Source organism: Accipiter gentilis, chromosome 11 (genome assembly GCF_929443795.1).
Source record: "Accipiter gentilis chromosome 11, bAccGen1.1, whole genome shotgun sequence".
Taxonomy (NCBI): Eukaryota; Metazoa; Chordata; class Aves; order Accipitriformes; family Accipitridae; genus Astur; species Astur gentilis.
Window position 1 is genome coordinate 397,713 of NC_064890.1, and position 20,524 is coordinate 418,236.

The 20,524-nt window shown below is 59.0% G+C and overlaps 1 protein-coding gene across 14 annotated transcripts in view; it reads left to right on the forward strand.

Moving 5' to 3' along the window:
* SHANK3 (SH3 and multiple ankyrin repeat domains 3) overlaps positions 1 to 20,524 on the forward strand; it is a 383,319-nt gene that overhangs the window by 12,896 nt on the left and 349,899 nt on the right. For all 14 annotated transcript variants that reach the window (XM_049813564.1, XM_049813569.1, XM_049813570.1 and 11 more), the window contains one exon: positions 11,484 to 11,810. In XM_049813564.1, the coding sequence (XP_049669521.1) occupies positions 11,553 to 11,810 (258 nt within the window). In that variant the 5' untranslated portion in view covers positions 11,484 to 11,552. The remainder of the gene's footprint in view (positions 1 to 11,483; positions 11,811 to 20,524) is intronic.

Genomic DNA, 20,524 nt, shown 5'->3' on the forward strand with positions numbered 1-20,524 from the left:
GGTGTGCTTCCCTGCAGCTGTGCCCAGCGGTGGTGTGGGAAGATGGAGGGAGCAGATGTGCTTTCTGCCAGCCTGTCCATGGTGGGGCAGGCTCCGGGGTCCTGTTCCTCCTGGCTGTGTCCTCACCCAGGCATGCTGCTCTCCTGCACTGGTGGACCGGGAGTGTGTGTGTGAGGGTCTTAATGCTCTGGCTCCACATGCGGAGCTGATGGGGGTTCAGTGACTTGTGGGACCAGAAGAGATGCCAGTCCACCCAGTGCACGCCTCTGGGCAGAGGTGTCTGTGGCCAGGCTGGTCCACGGGACTCTGGAAGAGTCTGACTCCCTGCTCCGGTCTTGGTGGTGATTTCCAGTGGCTCTCGTGGTACTGTGGATGGTGCAGTGCTGCCAGTGAGGAAAGGTCTGTCCCTGTCCCTGCTGGTCCCGCATGGCAGTGTGACCTGCTGACTGGGCAGGCAGCAGGCTGCAACTCGGGGGGGACCCCAACTGGGGGTGCACAGGGCCTAGCATGTGCTCTGTGAGAGCTTGTAGCTGTGGTTACCAAGGTGACTGTGTTAAGTGATGTTCCTATGGCTACGCACTGCTCGTGCTCAGAGTTACTGCAGGGGGGGTGTAGGAAGCCCCCAGGATCCCCGGTGCCTCCCATTGAGGCTTTTCTCATTGCAGCCATCCCCTGGCTCCTGCTCTGGAGACACCTTCCTGGGGTGGGAGAGGCTGCATGGGCAGCTCTCGGTGCTGAGCTGCCCCATGGGCTGTGTGCTCTACTGGACTCTGCAGACCCCGAGGGTCCGGGGCTGGAGTGGCCGTTCGCTGTCCCTGCCTGGGTCTCCATGCCCGGCAAGGAAGGACATGTGGCTTGCAGACAGCCGTGTTGGGCTGTGACACCCTCCCCACTAGAGCAGCAGTCACCACATCCCTGGAGCCCTGCATTAGTGCCGCCAGCTCCTCATGGCACATGGAGCCCGTGGTTCTCAGCTGCATCGTAGGGGAATAGGTCCGGCAAGCTTCAAAGTCTTCAGCCACCTCTGCCTTTCCCTAGGCTCTGTTTCTCCCTTCAGCCAGATCCACCTTGAGATGGGGTCCTGTGGGGACGGGCTGGGGTGCTGCATGGCCCATGGGGCTGACTCCGAGCGCATGCTGCACAGGGAAGGGTGAGGGCAGCCCGGGAGGAAGGACCGTGGTCACTGATGCTTCACCGGGAACCGGCACAGATACGAGACGGGGCTGCAGGGCAGGAAGCAACGGGGACTTGTCTCATCTCTGATGGAGAAGAGGTTGGGGAGAGCTGAGATGTGGGTCAGTCGGAGAGGGAAAGGGTTTGTCTGGGAGGTGGTTCTCCACTCTGAATTTGTACTGGAGTGAGCCCAGGCTGGGAGGAGGCTCGAGGGACTGTCCTCGCATGAGCAGTGTCCCGGGGGTGCTGACCATGGCCAGGGCAGCTGCTTGCATCTTGCTGCTGCTGTGGGAGCCTGGAGCCCCACACAGAGGTGTTCTCTCTGAGGGCAACCAAGGATGCACAGAGCCCAAGGAATGAGGCAGGGGTGCTACAAACCCAAAATTGCCTGAGAGTTAGCAGTTCCTGTGCAAGACCAGGAGCTGGCTGGTTCAGAGAGGGTGGGGAACAGCCAGAGTGCAAGCAACAGACCCCAGGGAGGTGGGTGTGTGACAGAAACCTGGATTTAAGAGGCCACACATACGGCCAGGGTTGTGTGTGCAGTCTGATAGGGCTGGGTTACAGACTTTCCACCCCAGCCCCTCATTCCTGCTCTTGTGTCACTGTTCATCGCCACTTCTGCTTTACAGGAACAGCTAGAGCTGTGAGCTGCTCCTGCTAAAAGCCATCAGGACAAAATGGGCTTGGTTTTAACCTGGGCCAGCTCCCTGGGCCAGCTGGCAGCATGGGTTGCCTGTGTGACTGCATGTCCAGCCCAGGGGTGGAAGTGAGTGCACAGGGATGGGGGCAAAGACCAAACCAGTGTGTACCAACATTGCCGCTGAAATGCCTGTGTGGTACAGCCTCAGCATGCATGTGCTGTCCTGCTCACCAGGCCACTGTGCTACCTGCCCAGCCCGCCAAGGGAAGGGGGCATGTGGCCATGCAGCAGGCAGGGCTGAGCCTGGCAGTGGCTGTGCTGCCCCAAGAAGCCACTCTCAGGGCTGTGTGGCCAGTGCCTGGCACCACATAGCACTGTACTCCATGTGGGGACTGCAGGGACAGAGAGAGGGTTTGCTGGCCTGTGCTCCTTCCTCCTGACTGGGACCAGCCAGTGGGTGCTGCTCCTCCACCATGGTGGCAGAGGGGCTTGGCTGGGGCTGTTGGCTCCTGCTGTGCCCTGCGCAGGCTGGCAGGGAGCTCTGCTGCCCATGGGGTCACCTCCGAGGGGTCTGGCTCCTTCCCACAAGGCGGGCAGTCCTGTGTCCCCTGTGGGGTGATGGGGCAGGGATGGGGCAGGTGGTATGGATGACATGTCCTGGAGCTGGGGGTACATGGCCCTGTGGGAGGTAGGCAGCCAGGAGTGTGTGCAGGGCTGTGACCAGCTGGAAGCATGCATGTTTTGGGCCAGGGATTACCACCGTCTGTCCTGTTGACCTGCAGAGTCAGCTCCAGTTGGGACAGTAGCAGGAGTGAGCAGAAAGCCTTTGCTTTGGCCAAGTGGGGCTGCCCCGGGTCTAGGCCAGCTGGGAATTGGCTCCTGTGGTTTTGTGGTGCTGCGCTTGCTGGTGGCCAGACACTGCGCTCCTCTCCCACAGCAGACGTGGGAATGTGGTGAAGGGCTGTGGGACTGCAGGACAGCTTTTAAGGACAACTCTCAGGAATCCCTGTGCGTAAGACTGATGCCCATGCCCCTTTGCTGGACACAAAGGAGCCCCGGTGTTCCCAGGCCTGCACTGTGTGGGCATAGGATGCTGCTCCTTATCCTGCTGCCCCTCACTGGGGTCAGCACCGCAGCAGGTTTGCTTCCAAGAGCAGTGCATTGCGGGACTTGCCCTTTAATCATCCACCCATCCCCAGTGACCCACTAACCCTGGCAAACAGAGAGAGGGAAAATCAATTGGCAGGAGAATTACCCATCAGGCGCTGTAGGACACTGCAGCCACACGCAGGCTGATCAATAGGCACTGCTCCCTCTCCCTCTCCTCGTTAGCTCTGTGCATCCTGACGCTCGGTCTGGGGCCACAGTAAGCACAGTCCTGTGCCTGCCCCTGCCTCTGCCTGCATGGGTCAGTTCTGGAGGACATGGGCAGCGGTGGCAAAGGACAAGATTGGGCTGGTACAGACCGCTTTGTGCTACCTGTCACATGGGGCTGGGACGGAGCCATGGCAAACAGCAGGGCTGACTGACCTGCTTGTGCCCAGATAAGCAAGAGGGACGACTCCGGCATTGTGGAGCCCTGGCTCTGGGCAGGGCCCTGCCTAGTAGCTGCAGGCATGGAGCTGGCAGGATACTGAGGACTAGCCCTGGGTCAGTGGGAAGGCTCCCTGTGGGAGCCCCAGACTCCCGACACCCTGTGCGGGGCACTGAGCTCAGGCCTCATGGTGGGGGCAGAGCAGCACAGTCCCTCCCGCTCCCCGTCCCCCCCGCGGAGGCCACCGTGCCTTCCACAGTGCCTGTAACCATCGACCGTGTGTTCCAGCTGCAGCTGCAGCCGCCCCTGGTAAATCAGTAACGTCTGGCCTGTGCGAGAGGACGACTCTGCTTGTCCCATGGGCATTGCCAGCCAAGCGAAAGCGGACGCTCCCCAATCCTTTGAGGTGAGGGCTTGACTCCCTGCAGTGGCGCGGGAGGGCTGGGGGCCCCGAGCAGGGCTGTTAAACATGACCCAGGGCTCCCTGGTCCTGGAAGGACTCGGGAGTGATGAGGAGCTTGCACAGCACCTGCATGCAGAGCTGCGGCCAGGCTCGGTGCTGCTGCGGGAGCGGAGCCTGGGGTGGGAGCCGCTGGAGCAAGCGTCGGGTCCGGTCTCTGGAGGGGCAGGCATTGCCTGTGCTCCGTGGTCACATCTGCAGGGTCTGGCAGGGCAGGGTTGATGCTGGTGGGTGCAGGTGGGTGGACATGCTGTCCTGTCCCAGAGCAGCTGCCTCGGTGCTGATCTGAAGTCAGGTGAAATCTGTCCTAGTCGGTCCTTTCACTAGCAGTGAGGCAGAGGCAGTACCCCAACAGCTCTTCCTGCTGCAACCGCAACAGCCCCAGTGCATGGGGCCCATTCCCAGTGATCCCAGTAGCGACAGCCCTGTGTGCTGCTCTTTGCACCCACCCCGGCAGCAACACCCCAGCAGGATGCCGCATCTCTTCTTGGCCCCTACTTGTGATGCTGCTTATCCACTCACAACCCTGGTGTGGCGTGAAGAGCCCCAGAGCACAGGGACCTGGTGCAGCTTTGTGTCCTGCTGGCGTGCAGCCATGGGGGAGAGCTGGGCTGTGTGTGCTTCTCCCACATGTCAGCCTGGCCCAAGTACCTGGTGTCCACTGAGTCGGTGCTGCACTAGCTATCAGTCCCTGCTGTGTCTCCCAGGAAAGCAGCACTGGTGCTAGAGAGCAGCTGCCTGCAGCCTCCTGTACCATGCCTGAAGCACCAGCCCTTGCTGTGCAGGCTCACCTGGGGATGTGGTGAGCCAGATGCTCCCATTGCATGTCCGGGACCCTTTCCTCAAAGGGCCAGGCCTTTTGGGAGTCGTAGAGTCACTGGGCATGTGAGTGGAGAGGCGAAGCCCTAGGCAGTGTGCACCAGCAGGCTCGATTTGCATGGGAAAGCAGGTGCTGGAAAGGTGAGGAAATTTAACCCTGATTCAGCCAGGGAAAACTGCCAGTCCCAGGCAGGCTGCATTGTTTGCTGTAGTAGATTGCTGCTTGGAGGTTTCTGCAAGACAGTGTGGCTGGGTGCAGGTTAACCCACTCAGGTGTTTGTGGCCACAATGCCTGGGTGGCCAACAGCCCCTGCAGAGGAAGATGCAGAAGGTGTGCGGTTCTGCTTTGCCCCCATGGTAAGACTTGTAAGATTTCCCTTGATTCTGGAAAGATTGTGCCTGTTGCTGTTCAGGTGTCAGCTGCTATTATCCTTTTGTTTCCAATACTCCCTAGCAGACTGTTAGCATCTGTGGGACTGCTGCTGGGGTGAGAGCTGAGACCTCCCTGCGATGGGCACTCTGGGTGACAAGGGTTTTGAAGCCTGAAAAGGCATGAGCCATGCACAGGACTCCTTTTGAAGTGCATTATTTTGTGTCCTTAAGTATGAATCCAACCTGCAACTGGTTTCTGTGACCGGGGCCCCTCCTGAGTCTGTCGGTCCATCCAAGTGTGTCCCTGGGGGAAGGGGTCTGCCATACAAGCGGAGATCACATAAGTGGCACTTGTTTAGCCTGCAAAGTGAAGTCTGAGTTTGGATCTAATTGCTGCCTGTGATATGTATATAAATACTTACATAAACAAAGGAGGAGAGAAGAGCTGCACAGGCTAACAGACAATGCTGACGCAAGAGTAGGGTAAACTAGCCGTGAATGAGTGGGCTAGAAATTAGGCCATTTCTAACCATCACAGCAAAGAAGGGTCTGAAACAGCTTTCCAGGAAGAGGAGAGAGCATGAGAGGAGACCTGGAGGAAGGAGTTTGGTAAGAGGATTTCAGACTTGCCACCTGGGGTGCCAGCAGCCCTGTCCCTGAGGATGGAAAGAGCAACCTCCCACTCTCTCACAGCCTGGTGCTGGCCGGCTCTGGCTCCGCACAGCGCTGGGCTCTCATCCCAGGCTGCAGGACCTGGTGCCAATGCTGACAACAGCCGCAGGTCTTTGCAGCCCTCTCCGGGCTCCCTTTGGTTGCACCAACCCACTCTTCCCCCTGCCACAGGACAGAGTGGCAGCACTTTCCTTCCCTCCTCCCAGGGGAGGTGCCAGCTTGCTGTGGGGAGTGCCTTGGTTTCTTCTTCCTGCTCTTATCATGCCCTGGGGCTGCTTGTCTTCCTCGGATCTTACCTGTTGCACCTTTCTAGGTCCCACCGTCACAGTGCTAGCACCGCACATTTCCCAGGATTATCCCAGCTGGATGCCTTCCCTCCAGAGGAGGAGTAATTCAGTGATACACCAAGTGATGGGCATGGTTCTGCATTACCTCTATCCCTGCAGGGACCTGGAGCCCTGATGGAGAACTCCAAAGATGCCAGAGCAGTGTTCAGCAGGGTAGCATGGGATGATCCCCATGGCATGGCTGCCCTTGATGGAGGGAATTGTGAGAGATGGCAGGGAAGGTGGTTTAGACTTTAACACTGAGAATGGTGGAGAGTGGGGCAGGCCATTGGCGAATGCTGTTTCTCACAGCATAAGAGGTAAAGGTGGTTAAACTTTATAACCTCTTGTGAGGGGTATTGCAAAGAGTATTTTGAAATCCAAATGAACTGCTCTAATCTGGGTTTCACTTATTGGTGCTCCTGGTGGCACATGCAGGGAGCTCTGCTAGACTAGTGAGGCGTGACTTTCTTTGATGGAAGCATTACTGATTTGTTCCTGTCACTATAAAATCTTCTTGAAAGATTCTATAACTCTCTTTGATGACTTTTCATCCGTTTTTCCTGGTGTTAGAATAAGACTCATTGGATTATAATTTCTAAGATATTCAACTTGTATCTTTTTTCAAGATAAGTGATTTTTTTTTTCCTCAGCAGAGAAGTTGATTTAATAAGAGAAAATGAATGTGAATGACTCTGCAAGTCTGTAATGGAGTTCGGGGGTGGGGGTGGCCAGTGCATTTTTCCAGCCATTCACAGTTGTTTAAACATTATTGGGAACTAATGAGGTACCAGAAGATTGGGAAAAAAAGCAAGAATAATCCTGACAATTACCATCTGGAGCATTTAATTTTTCCCCCTAGTGAAATAACAAGACAGAAAAAAGGAAAGAAATAAAACCAATGAACAGCAATAGTTGAACGGAACTACAGGCAGAAGACCAGAGGCACAGGCTCAGATGGGTGCTACTGCCTGGCTGAGCAGAGGGAGATTTGCCCCCAAGAGGCCACGAGCCAGAGCCACCTCTGCCCACTGGGACACCCTGGTTGCAGGGCTGACTTAGGGCGTAGATCCTGGCCTGCTCGATTTGTTGCCGCAGGGTGGTATCTGAGGGTGGCTGGAGTTGTGCTAGCTGAGGCAATGCGAAGGGACGGTTGTGGCATTGCTCTCGCTTAATTCCCTGTGCGGCGGTGTGTCAGAGTGGGGAAGGCAGCGGGTGGGAGCCAGGCCCTTCTGCGGCAGCGCACGTTCAGACAAGAGCTGTAGCATTTGGGGGGGGTCTTGTGCAGAATGGTGCTCGCTGTCAGCAAGGTGTGCCCTTCCACGGGCACGGCTCCAGAGAGGTGATGGGCAGAGCTTGGGATCCTTCCCCAACATCTTTGGGCAGATGGATCTGCATCCAAAGTATTCCTCTGTGTTGGCTCTAGGCTTCCTGCAGCTCATGGATCCTCGCCAGCTCTGTGAAGGTGCAGGTGTACACATGTGCCCCAGCTGCAGGAGGTCTTCCTGCTCTGGTGCTTGCGAGGGTGTACAAAAGTGTGCATTGCCGTTGTCCCATCTGTTCCAGGGTCTGCCAGCCTCTGTGTGCATGCATGCCCACGGGATGCAGTCAGACCACGTGTCGCTTGTATTTCTGATGATTTATCTCCTTACTATGTGCGTTTTTCCAAGCAGAACTTTGTGTTCCTCCTGCTCTTGTTTCTGATCTCTTCAGGGCCTTTTCACTTGCCTACTCCCAGTTTCACACCACATTTCATTAAGGTGCTGTTTGATCCCTTCTTCCAAGTCACTAGTAAAAAAAAAAAAAAAATCAGTCACAAGCCTGGCCCAGACCCAGTCCTTGCTCCAAGCGTGGGGCAGTAGCTGAACAGCAGTGGTGACAGCTTGTTTTGCATCTAGCCTTGGGCTACTTTCAGGCCTGACCAAGAGCCAGGCAGAGCCAGTCTCCCACGATGGCATGTCTGGCGAGGCTCTGCCTGTCCCATGGCAGCTGCCAGCCTCGGGGAGCAATCCCAGGCCAGGGAGTTCTGACATGGGCCCTTCGTTTGCCCATCTCCCAGCCTTGCCGAGCAGCTGGCATGGACACAGCGTCCTCTGGACAGACCTGGCTTCCCTCAGCTCCGCTTCCTCTGCCAGGGCATCAGCTGTTGAGATTTGAGACCACAGGCTCTCAGGGTCATGTGTGGGTCGTGACGGGTCCTGCCAAGGGTCTGCGCGGTCCTGTGCTGCCCTCAGCCCCTCGCCACAGGCTGCTGGGCGCTCCTCGGACCCGGCCGTACGCTGTGCCTCCTGGTCGTGCTGTGTCTCAGTGTGCATGCGAGGATGGGACAGCCTCCCTGAATGCTGTGCCAACCTCACCCGTTCCCTGGGACCCTGGCATGCAGCTGTTGGCAGACTGGGAGAGGCCCCGTGGACCTGTGCTCACGTGGCTGCAGGTTTCTTCTCTTGGCCTCGAGCTGTTCAGTGTGACTCCGCCTGCTGGATTCCCAGTTCAGACTTTCTGTGCTCCCTTCTCTGGCCCTTTGTTTGACAGATATTTTTGCCTTTTCCCTTCCTGACCACTCTTACTCCTTTGTCTTTTGTGCTGTGAGAGACCTCAGCCGGTGGCTCCTTCTCAGACGTTTGTGACTCGTGGTCATTTCAGCCGCTTGTTCCCTCACCAGCCCCACCTCGTCCCTGGTATCCCTGACTCAAAGCCACAGAGCTCAGCCTATTCCCTGCCGCCCTCACATTTGCTGGGTGGCCTTGTCTGCTTCAAGGCCTGCATCCCTTCACCTGAGACCTGCGAGCTGCTCAGCCCCAGCACGTGCTCTGCGGAGCTGCAGTTCTGATCCACCTCTGCCTGGGGCCTGGAGAGCTGCATGATGGGGTATGCTGTGTGCTCTGTGGAGCAGGAGGCTTTCCAACACTGCTGGTCTTGTCTCCTCCTGCCCCAGTGCCCTGCTAGAGAGCTGTTCTCAGAGCCTGGGGAGAAACAGCAGGAGAGCTGCTGTGGGATGGGCACCCTGGAAAGGCATGGTTTTGGCTTGCTTTGCTGCTGGGTAAGAATGTTTTTTCATACCTTAAAAAGGGACCGGTTGGGGATGACTGAAACTCTCATGGCACTGTGTCCTCCCGTCCGGACCCATGCCAGGGTGGCACCGAGAGATGAGGGGCAACGGGAGTGCAGGGGAAGCTGGATACTCCCTGGTCGTTGCATCGGTGAAGCAGCAGCAGACAGAGAGGACCTGCGGCTCTCCAGTGCAGGGGTGCGGATGTGGATTGAAGGAAAGGAGCCCAGAGACTGGCTGGTTGCTCCTGGGCTGATCTCATTGTTTGTCCTGATCAAGCCATGATTTCTGTTCTGGGGCTTAGTGCCATGGCGTTGCAGTTCTCATGCTCCAGGACCTGTTAGAGTCCCCCTGTGACCCCGAAATTCCAGGTCTGTGGATGTAGCCTTCTCCACCTGTCCTGCCAGTGCAAGGCATTTGCAGTAGATGCTGCTCCAGCTGGGAGAGTTGCTTGGGGCTGGCTGCCCGGGCAGAGTCAGGCTCTCACTGATGCCTGCCTTGTGCAGTCCCTCGGCCTCAGGGTGGGAGGGCTGAAGGAAGAGCCATTAGTCATTTCCTGGACAGATCCAGGCCATACTGTAAATCTCTCCAGCTCTCAGTGGTGTGGGGGCTATTTCTGTTTAAGGATTGTCACGTAGATTAAAGCCTTGAATCCCAGCCAGTGATGGACCGGACACACTCCCATGCACAGTCCTGCAGGGCTCAGCCCAGAATCCCATCTGCTCTTGGCAGAGCAGTTGCCTGCCTGTCCCTGCCTGGGAGCAAGGGCTTGACCTGCTGGGCAGGCAGGGTCCTCCTGGCTTTAATTAGCCCTCGCTGTTGGGGGGACTGGCAGAAATAGCAGCCTGTGGTGGCGGCTGCTGGCATCTCTGCTCTATGTTGGAGCTAACGGTAGCTGTGCCTGCCACCACTCCAGTGTGCGCGCACATGGCTTCTCTGACTGAGACAAGTCTCTGGGGTGGAAACAGGTCAGCCATCCTTCCACTCCCAAAACTTTGGCACAAGGGCACCGCTGCATCCTGTTGTCCAAGTAGGAGCCAGTTTGGGAAACCCCTGGCAGACAGCCCCAGCTCCTCACCCGATGGGCTGGTGGACACACTCCTGGAGCCTGCAGCCCAGGGGCCAGTCTGGCTGTTTGCGAGTGTGCACAGACACGTGCTGTGTGGTGACCGCCTCCGAGCAGGGGTGTCGGGGAACAGTGGGCTGCACTCCAACAACTGCAGGATAAACAGTTTACAGGGCCAGAACCAAGACCTTTCCTTGTAAAACCCAGAGACAGGCAGGGTGCTGAGCCCTTCCAAGTCACACCTGCTTGTCCTGCTGATGTCCAGCCTCCCTCATGAGTCCCTCCTGGCAGATGAGGAAGGAGCCAGGAAGGCCCTCCAGATATGCTGGTGCAGCTGTGGAGTTGGAGGATCATGGTTGCAGAAGGGGGACAGAGCCACTGGGATGAACTGCAGGCATTGGTGGTGGTGGGGTGAGAGACAGTTGATCAAAGGAGCAGAGCAGGCCCCAGAAGCTGAAACAACCTGTCCTCTGCCCCAGAGCACTGTGTCCAGATCCCCTGTGCTGGCTGTGGTGCGTGCACTGTGCTCTGAGCCCTCCCTGGGTGAGCAGAGGCTCTGGGTGTCCATGTGCCTGGGATGCGGTAAAACCCAGGGCTTTGCTGCCAGGATGAGGAAGGGTCCCTCTGGTGCAGCTGGTGGGAGTCACTGCAATGGGGGCTGTGCCCACTGTGGGGGCTGGGGAGGGCATGCAGTGGCAGTTGGCCCTTGGGGGGGGGGGGGGGCACTTGTGGGGATCCCCACGTGGTGTGGGGCTCCTTGGTGAGGTCCCTGATATGGGGATTCCCATGTAGGGTGGGGGTGGTCCCCTGCAAGGCCCTCAACAGGAGGACCCCTGGGAGGGGGGTGTCCGCACAGGGTCCCTGCCACAGGGAACCCTGTGGGGGTGCCTCTGCGAGATTCCTGCGTGGTTGGTTAGGGGTTCCTGGGTGAGGGCCACAAGATGGGAATCTCTGTGTGGGGCCGTCGGGGGTCCTGTACAAGGTCCCTGGGGGGGTGGCCTGGGTGGAGTGTGGGGGTCCTCCACCGGGCCCCTGCTGGGGGTCCGCACCAGGTCCCCAAGTGGAGGTTGGGTGTCCTCCGCTGGGTCCCAGCCAGGAGATGGTCCTTGCCGGTGTCCCCCTGTGGGGTCCCTGTGGGGGTGCCCGTGTGCAGTATGGAGGTCCTCCACCGAGGAAGGTCCCTGCCGGGGCCGGGGGGGGGGGCCGGGACCGGACAGCGGGGTCCCCGCGCGGATGCCCGTGTGCAGCGTGGGGGTCCTCTCCCGGGCCCCTGGCGGGGCACCGTCCCTGCCGGGGTCCCCCCGCGGGGTCCCAGCCGGGGTGCCCCCGCGGGTCGCGGCAGCCGCGCTCACCCCCTCTCCTCACCCCGCAGGGCCCCCGGGCGGGCTGTGAGCGCGGCCCCCGGTGCCGGTGCCGGCCGCCCCGCCGCGCCGCACGGAGCATGCCTCTGAGCCCCGCCGGCAGCAAACATGAGAGCCCGGAGTCGCCGCCGCCAGAGCCGCCGCCGCCGCCGGAGCGACAGCCCCGCGCCGCCGCCGCCGGGGAGCCGGGCGCCGGCCTGCGGGAGGAGACGCGGCTCGACCCGGCCCGGGGCCCCGGCGGGCCCCGCTCCCCCAAGCTGGCGGCCCCGGCGCGCATGGAGGAGCCCGCACCCGGCGCCATCGTCGTCCGCATCGGCATCCCCGACCTCCAGCAGACGGTGAGTGCCCGCCCCGGCCCCGGCCCCAGCCCCGCTCCGAGACAGCTGCCGCCCCCGTACCACTCGGCAAACTTCGCACCGCCGCGGGCGGGGGGCGTCCGGCCGCGGGCCCGGCAGGACGGCTCCCCGCTGCCCTGGCTCCCCGGTGCCCCGGCTTCCCATTGCCCCGGCACCCCATTGCCCCCCTCCCCATTGCGCTGGTGCCCCGGCACCCCATTGTCCCCCTCCCCATTGCGCTGGTGCCCCGGCTCCCCACTGCCCCGCTCCCTATTGCCCCGGCTTCCCTCTTCCCCGCAGAGCCCGGCGGGGACGCGGGTGGAGCGGGCCGGGCAGCCCCGGCTGCGGCGCTACCTTCCCGGGGCGCAGCCTGGCCGGGGCGCTCCGGGGCCTCCGGTGCGGCCGCAGCCCAGGGCCGCTCCCCGCCGCCCGGGGCCCGCACCGGTCCGGGACCAGGCTGCGCTCCGCCGGCTGCCCCGAGTGCGGGGGACAGCGGGGCTGGGTGTGGGGAGCGGGCAGCGCTCGGGAGGCTCCAGCACCGGCATGGTACCGGTACCAGTACTCCACCGGCACAGGGGCCGGCTCCGGCACCGGTACCGGCTGGGCTGGGCTGCGGGAACACGGAGCTGCAGCGCAGTGCTGGGAACTGACAGCCGCCTGCTTGCTGGCGGCGTGGGTGGGCAAGACCGAGCCGGGTGTGCGTGGGCTGTGCGTGGATGCCGAGGGGACCTCAGCGGGTTCCAGGTGTCAGGCCTGGGTGCAACGCAGCAGGTTGCAGTGTCTGCTTGGTGCACCACTGCACCGGACGGCAGTATGGCGAGGTGTGGTGTGCCAGGCCGTGGTGCCAGATCCGCAGGCGGGACACGCAGGTGTGACCTGCCGGGAGCCGAGGTGTGATGCGGGAGGGCACGGGCATCATGGTGCATCAGCCGGGGGTGGCTGTGATGTGGGGCAGCGCGTGTGGCACGGAGGGGCAGAGGGTGGCATGGCGGGTGGTTACCCCTGGGCACAGCAGCTGTCTGGCAGGGCGCAGTGGACTGTGGAGGTTGAGGGGTGGCTGTTACAGACTGGAGCAGTGCTGGGGGTCACCTGGGGCACTCACTGGCTGCTTGTGGGGAGCGACTGCTTGGAGACTGAGCCTGGTCAGCGCAGGGAAAAAGTTCACTGGAGGGCTGCAGTAACAGTGGCCCTGGTGAAGAGTGCTTGTTAGAGGTGGAGTGCTGGGAGCAGTGGCTTGCCTGGGGACATGTGGGCTCACAGAGCCTCTGCTCTGGGACAAGGTGTTGCAGGCAGGAGAGGAGGTGCCCCTTGGAGATGTGGGGTGGGGGGAGATGAGGTGACAGTGAGACTGGGGGCGAACAGAGCATTGCTGGGGGTGGAGGGGACTAAATCTCCCGGTGGGGAAAGAGCTGTCTTTTGGAGACTGTCCTGGGGGTCCTGCTCAGTGACAGAGGGGTAGTGGCTGGGGCCAGAAAGCTTGCTAGAGGACAGCGGTGCTGGGGCTGAGGGCCGAGCGCTTGGGGCTGAGGTACTGGCATGCTCACAGGCACAGCTCCGCAGGCTCAGCTGCCAAGCGCTGGGGAGCGGCAGAGGCAGGCGAGGCAGCGCTGCCTTTGCTGTCGAAGAATCAGACAGACGCTCTGCTCTGGCAAGGACTGACCTTGTGCTGCAGGAAGGGCTTTACACCTGCTCTCTCCTGCCCCAGCCCCTGCTGGGGTTGTGAGCAAGGCTGTCGGGGACACAGTGTCGGCTTTTTCCCGTCACTGCTGTATTAGCCCCAGCACATCAGCTCCTCCTCCGTCCCGAGCTGATGCCCAGACCTGGGTGTCATCCTGCTCCAGCCCTCACCCCAGATCCCATTGTGTGATGCATCACGGGGCAGGGCCCACGGACTGTCAGTGAGGGCCCTTGCTCTGCACATTGCCATGGTATCTACCTCTCTGCTTTGCTTTGCTGTTCCATGGGCACTGCTTCGCACCTCCCTTCCCTGTCTTTGTTTTGTGAGTATGAGTGGACATTTGGGAGGAAGAAGCGATGCTGGACACCCCCCCTATCCCCTTCGAGTCTTCCAGGGGGTGGACGACTGCAACCAGGGGATAGTCCCAGAGTCTGAGTGGAGCTGCTCAGCCATGCCAGACCGCAGATCACCCGAGGCAGTGGAGGGAATGGGGCACTTCAAGCAAAGCAGAGCATCTTTGCATGTATAAAGTAGGAATTTCCCTCCCAGATCTCTCTTGCCCAAGGGGCAGATGCATATCAGAGAGCTTAAGAGTGGAAATGTTTCTGGTGCAACCTCCCGTGGGCTGGGGGTGGGAGCCAGCAGAGCAGGAGCCCCTGGGGAGACCTGCAGGCTGCCTGGGGCTGGGGACTGGTGGCATTGCTCCCCTCCGACAGCCTAGCGGGGTGGGCAGGCAGTTGGGGTGCTGACGGAGGTGTGGTGGGGAGCGCTGGGTATGTGGGGCAGTGCTGCTGGGTGCAGCTAAGAGCACCACAGCGCTCGCATCCTGGCAAGCGCAGCCTGCGCACCGCCAGCCTGGTTGATGTGCAGAGGAATTCACTGCAGTCACAGCTCAGGGCTCGGGCTTTGCAGTGTGAGTAGCAGGAGCTTGCAGGTCGTGCGTGGTGGTCATGGAGGGGCAGGGCTGCCCGACCAGCCCTGTCCCTGCTGCCTGTCCCACGGGGCAGCGTGCACTGGATTTTATGGGCTGCGGATGGGAGTCGGAGGCTGTGCTGTGGCACCTGCTTCCCTGGGCAGAGAGAGGCAGGATGAAAGCAGATTTGGGTGCAGGCTCCCTGCAGAGCAGGGACCGGCCCTGCGCAGCACAGCTGCCCTGGGGAGCTGTGGGCATCAGGACAGTATGATGGCTGTGCTGTCAGACCCTCTGCTGCCCTGCGGGCTGGGCGAGGGGAGCCAGAGGAGCCAGACACCCGGTGTGGCTCCCTGCACAGTACTCCCGTGCTGTCACCAGCACACAGCCATGCTCAGGCTGCTGTCAGGGGCATCCCTTTCTTTCAGACCAAGGCAGTGCCTGCAGAGGGCTGTTGCATTTATGATTCAGGTGGGCACTGACTTCCCAAACAGAAACTGCCTGTTTTGCAAACTCCTCTTCTGTGCTAGCTGAGGTACCTTCACTTAAATAAAGGGAGGCAGGAAAAACCCAGCTGGCTTAACAGTATGCATCCCTAAGAGCTGTATGGTGTCCTGTGACTGGCCCTGAACTTCTTTAGGCTCCTGTGCATCATCCCCATGCATCAGCTCTCTGGTCTGAGCACTCACAGTGTTCATTCCTTATGCCTTGAGCAGGCAGGCTTGGTCCCCATCTGCAAGGTGACATCTGAGCGGATGGTGGCCTGACCAGCGTGAAAGGGGACAAGGGGAAAATGAGCGATTGAGCCTGTCCCATCTGCCACTGCTGGGCTTGCCGCCGCAATCCCATCTCCTCCATGAGGCACTCTGGGATGTGTTGGAAGATGTTTGCTGTGTTTTGGAGAAGCTCGCAGGATAGATGCTCTAGAGCTGTGTGTGTTCCCCGCCTCCTCCTCCTCTCTTACAGGCCATGGGTTCCTTGGTCTCACCCAGCTGAAGAGCAGCAAGGATCCTAGACCTCTTCCCTGCTCCAGCTCCTGGCCCGTACGGATCCTGCTCCTCTCTGCAGTTAGTGGGTGTTGAGCTGGCACCTGTCTGACTGGAGCCCAGCTGTCCTTCTCAGGGCTGCTGTGGCTTAGCAGGACTGCAGCACACTGTCCTTCAGGCCAGGTGGGGACCCCTCTCCTGGCATGGTGGTCTCTTGCTGCTCAGACCCTTTTCCCTGGGCTGGGATAGGCCTTTGCCCTTCAGAGGAGCTGCCGTCGAGCTGTCGTTCCCCAAGTTTGCATCTGCAGGGCAGGGAAGACCCTGAACCACAGGCATCTTCCCAGAGGTGTCCTTCCCCTGCTTTTGCTGCTCTGCTTGTCTGGCTTTGCTGTGGCAGTGGCCCTCCCTGATGGACAAGCAGCAGGGAGGCTGACACTTTGGCTGCTATGTGGGTCTGTGTGGTGGTCTCGCCCCAGGCCAGGCTTAGTGTCTGCACCCTGGGAGGAATCTCAGCCTGCAGGTGCACACTGGGACTCAGGCAGGCTGAGGAAAGGGAAGGATGTCCTGTAGGCAGGAATAAGGGACAGGACCTTGCAAAAGAGGCAGTCAAATGCCTGCCTTGTAATGGGAGCACTCCTCACCTCCTCTGACCTGGCTGTGCTCTTCTTCCTGGACCTGTCCAGAGGTTGAGTTGCTCTGAGCAATGGGGCACATGCATCAGAGGTCATCCAAGAGAAGAAGCTTTCTTCCCTGCTTGCTCTAGGAAGAGCAAAAACATAAGGAGAAGGGATAGGACCCCAACAGGGATCGCTGGTCTCTGCAGGACTGTGTGGTGCCGGCAAGGGGCTGATGTGCCGAAGGGGTTTTGCTCACTGAACTCCAGCCCTTCCCCAGTCAGAAGTAACCCTGTTCCCTCCTCCCACGGGTGTCTTTGGGACTCTGGGTCTGGCTTGGCAGCTGCAGGACATGGCTGATGTGCCACGGGCTTTGCTATAGCAAGCTCTGCTAGAAGGTGGGATTGTCTCTTTTGGGATCTTCAGGCACAGGGTGGACAGGTAGCTTTTCAGTAACAAGTCAGAATCCATTAGCTGCCAGCGTTTCAGAGATCAGGACTTCAGCTGGGCCAAAGCTCAGTTTGTTCAAGTTCACATCTTCTGTCAGGGTTGGAGCCTCCAGGTGGGTTTTCAGACTGTGAAGCAGCTGACTTTTCAAGTCAAGTTTGCCAGCTCTCTTGGAGTTGTCTCAAGCCTCTTTTAGGTTCCTTGGCAACTCTCCATCACTGTGTTTATTCAGCTGAAAGCCTTTGAATTCACTCTTAGTGGTTTCCATTGTTAGGATCAAATCTCCACCCCAGGCTGTGACCTTGTCTCTGAAAAGGCAGTCTCCTCAGGCACATCGCTGTTTATATCCTAATGATGGGCCAGCACTTTCAGGTTAAATAGTCTGAGCAATCTGCACTGACTCTGAGCTCAGGGGAGAGAGGCTAAGCTGCTCTACACCCATACAAACAGCTTGAGAAATGGAACCTGGAGTGCAGGAGGAACAGGACATGTCTCCTACTCTGCAGAGACATGTGAGACACAGAGATGCAGGTGGAGACAGGACAGAAGGATGGGCCCTTCTGCAGTGCAGAAACTGGGGAGGGGTGTGCTTGGATGGGAACTGGGCACATCTTCATTACCAAAAGGAGACTCCCTTTCTCACAGTGTAGAAGTAGCTGCTGGCATTCCTGCTGTGGAGGTGAAGAGCTCTTCTGGGGACAAAACCAGGCTATAAACCCCTCAGAGTACTGACTGACACAGCTTGCAAATGGCCCTCCTTTCTGACAGGCAGAGTTGCCCCAGCGAGTTGCACGGTTCCCGAAGCCTATGGGCATGGGACAGCCTTGCAGGCGATGGGGGCTATGGACTCTTCTGGGCAGGGGCAGAGGCTGGGGCTGTGGGAGATGAGCAGTGCTTGGCACATGCTGACACACTCTGCTCCTGTGCTGGGGAGTGCCTGGGACCATGGTCAGGAGCCACACGATGCCCTACAGCCTGAAGAGTCCTTTGTCCTGCATGGCCCCTGGTAGGCGACTCCACTACTTAGCTGGATATTTTTCATGGTGCCCAAAATTTGCTGTCCTCTATTCTGGGAGCTCTGTGTGGCAGCTGAGGCACTCCAGGCAAGTGTTTGGGGAAAGAGTCCTTGCCTCCTCTCCTCCCCTCCCTTCCCACTAGCAGTTTCCGAAGGATTCTTAAGTAGCAGTGTCCCGTGTGTCTGGGGGCTGAGCTTTTTGGGAGGTGCCTGGGCCTGCCCAGCCTGCTGTGGGGTCCACCGCGATGGGACCCCAGCTCCTGCTCCTCCCAACCAGACTGTTGGCGCTGTGCTCCTGCAAGCAGGTTTTGGGGGATGGCAGGTGCAAGGGGGTGGCCAGTCTGCTGGCAGCCCTGAGGTGGAGTGAAGTCAGGGCAGGTCATGTTTGTGGCCCGGCAGGAGGAGGAACGACAATTTGTGCTGTAGTGGAGGGGAAGAGTGATATTGAGAGCAAAGAGACCCTTCGAGGGGCAGATGCTAATTTGGGAGGAGAGACAGAAAGCTGTTTGTATTGGAGATGCACGGAGCTGTGGATGGGTTTCTTGTAGTGGTGCCATTTGGGAGCATGTGGGCTGAGCCCGGGCTGCACAGGGAAGCCGGGCATGCAAGGATGCCGTCTGAAGAGACCATCCGTCTATGGGAGGTGTGTGAGCATGGCTGCATGGCGATGCTGGGAATGTGGGCTCTGCTTCTCACCAGCAGTGGCAGAGTGGGCAGTGCCGAGTGGGAGCCGCTGTCTCTCATGGCATCTGTTTGGGTGCAGCCCTGGGGTGACAGCCTTGGCGGTTTCAGGCCAGGTCATCGGTTCCCAAACTGGCGGGATTACTGTCAGTAAGGTGGATTTGCAGCCCTGGAGAGAATGTGGTCTCATCTGCAAAGGGGATCATGCTGAAACACGGCCCATTAGACGTGTCGCAGCCGGGAAAGCCTGGGTGATGCTGAAGGATCTGCATCCTGTGGAAGGATGTCCTGTGGTGTCCAGGCAGCGGGGTCTGGCATGTCTTTCCTCTGCTGGCATCCGTCCCGTGGGAGGGCTCCTCCCACATGCAGGGCTTTGGTGATGTGTCGGGGACCTGCAAAGCAATGTCTTATGACCAAGGAGCTTGGAGGTGTGGGACCACCCAGCTCCATTTGCGAGAGGCTCTTTGAGGTCTCCACTGAGGTCAGGGCCTCCCTTTGCTGCAGGATGGAGCTGCTCATTTCCCTCTGTGGCTGCAGAAAAGGCTCTGCCCTCATCCCCCTTCTCAGTCACCTGATACTTCAGGTTAATATTCTGGCTTGTTATCTCTTTAATGCAAATGAAAGAAGAGCCTGACAACCAGTGCACAAAGCATTGATTCTTCTGTTAAGCCAAGGGAAGTGAAGAAATAAATTTTCATATTATAAAAGAGAGATAGGAGAAGTTTTCCTGAACTTCTGCTTAGCCAGGACTGATGGTGGGAAGGCAGGCTGCTAAGAGACGGTGTGGCTTGCCATTCATTTGGGATTTGATTTGAATTCACTGTGCCACAAGCCCATGAGCGCGGCTGCAGGCCATCCTGCAAGCAGTACCAATGCTGCGTCTCTGCAGCCTGGTGAGGCTGGGATGCAGTGGCCACAAGCCGTGGCAGAGCAAGCTGCCCACCGACGACAGAGGCATGGGGACTGCACACAGCTTTGCCTGCGGCCGGAGGGGAGGTGTGGTGGGCGCAGGGCAGGTGGGGAGGGGGCTGCGGCGCCTTTGCCGACGTGGCTCTGGGTGCTGCAGAGGGGCTGTGCGACAGGGGACGCTGGTTCTGACCAGGCGGTTTGGAAAGGAGGGCTGTTGTGTCTGTAAATAAAAGGCCCTTTCTGTAAAGCATGCTACCTGCTGTGCTGTTTCCTCTCCCTAAAAGAAAAGCAGAGAAAAAACAGGGGAATGTAGGAAATGCCAGTGGACACATCTCTTCTGAGCCAGGGAGTGCCAACTTGCTGGCAACTCGCTCTGCACCAACTCTTGCTCTGCTGCGGTGTGCTCTGTCCCCTGGTGTTTGCCCACAACACAGGATGGACTTTAACTATGAAGAGCATGTGGAGGTGCAGTTGCTTTGCCTGTGCTGGCTTGGCAGCTGCAGGCGCTCAGCAGCTCCTGTGAAGCAGCTGGCAGGGCCGCTGCAGCACGGCGCTGGCAGGCACGGCAGCAGACCTGCCCGCAGCCCGGTCTGGCTTCCTGGACAGGGTGCAGTCTCTTACACTGGCTGCTTCCCTGCAGCTACAGAGAGTTTTATTCTGCCGTGCAGATTGCCATGTGCTAAGTAACATGGTGCTGACTGTGGACACCCCAGCAGACAGAAATGCTGAGCTCATGGAAGTAATTGATATGAAAAAGATGAATGAAACTATATTTAACGTTTGTTGTGGGTTAAAAATCCTATAGTAAAAATCGTAGTGAAAATCTGCTGTCACGTATGCTTTATATAAATTGCTATCCCAAATCCATGTTGCTCCCGGGATGGCTTCAGGTGTTGGCAGAGCATGAAAGGCTTCCTGGGGTCGTGGTGGCAGAGGCCTGGGGTGGCCCTGCGCTCCAGGGCATCCCGGCTCCCCACAGGACCCCTGGTACCAGGGCTGATGTAGTTAACGTGCAGACTTTGGGTAGATCTGCCCTATATACACTATGATATGAATCAACACAGGGGACCACTCAGTTGCACAAAATCCCTCCTCACCATCAGCCGTTGCTGCACAGAAAAAATATAAGAGGCTGCTGTCGTATCAAAGGAGAAGGAAAAATTGTCTGGTCGGTGGTGTAGTCTTTGAGCAGCGGTGTGTGATGGTGTAATTAAGGGGTGCATGGTGCTGAGCTCACAAGGGGGCAGAGCCAGTGTGCTCCATATTCAGCAACTGCCTGCAGACAGTGTGGCTGGCAAGTGCCACTCTCCTCTCTGGCTCCATGGATCATCTCCAGCAGGACCTAACACTTGCTGGTGAAGCCTGGACTCTTCTGGCTGCCCTTGTGTGTGTCAGTGCACTGCAGAGCTGAATTTGGGGAGTAACCCTGGTTGATGGGCTGTGCAAACAGAGTGGGTGGGCAGGGGCCAGCAGCGTG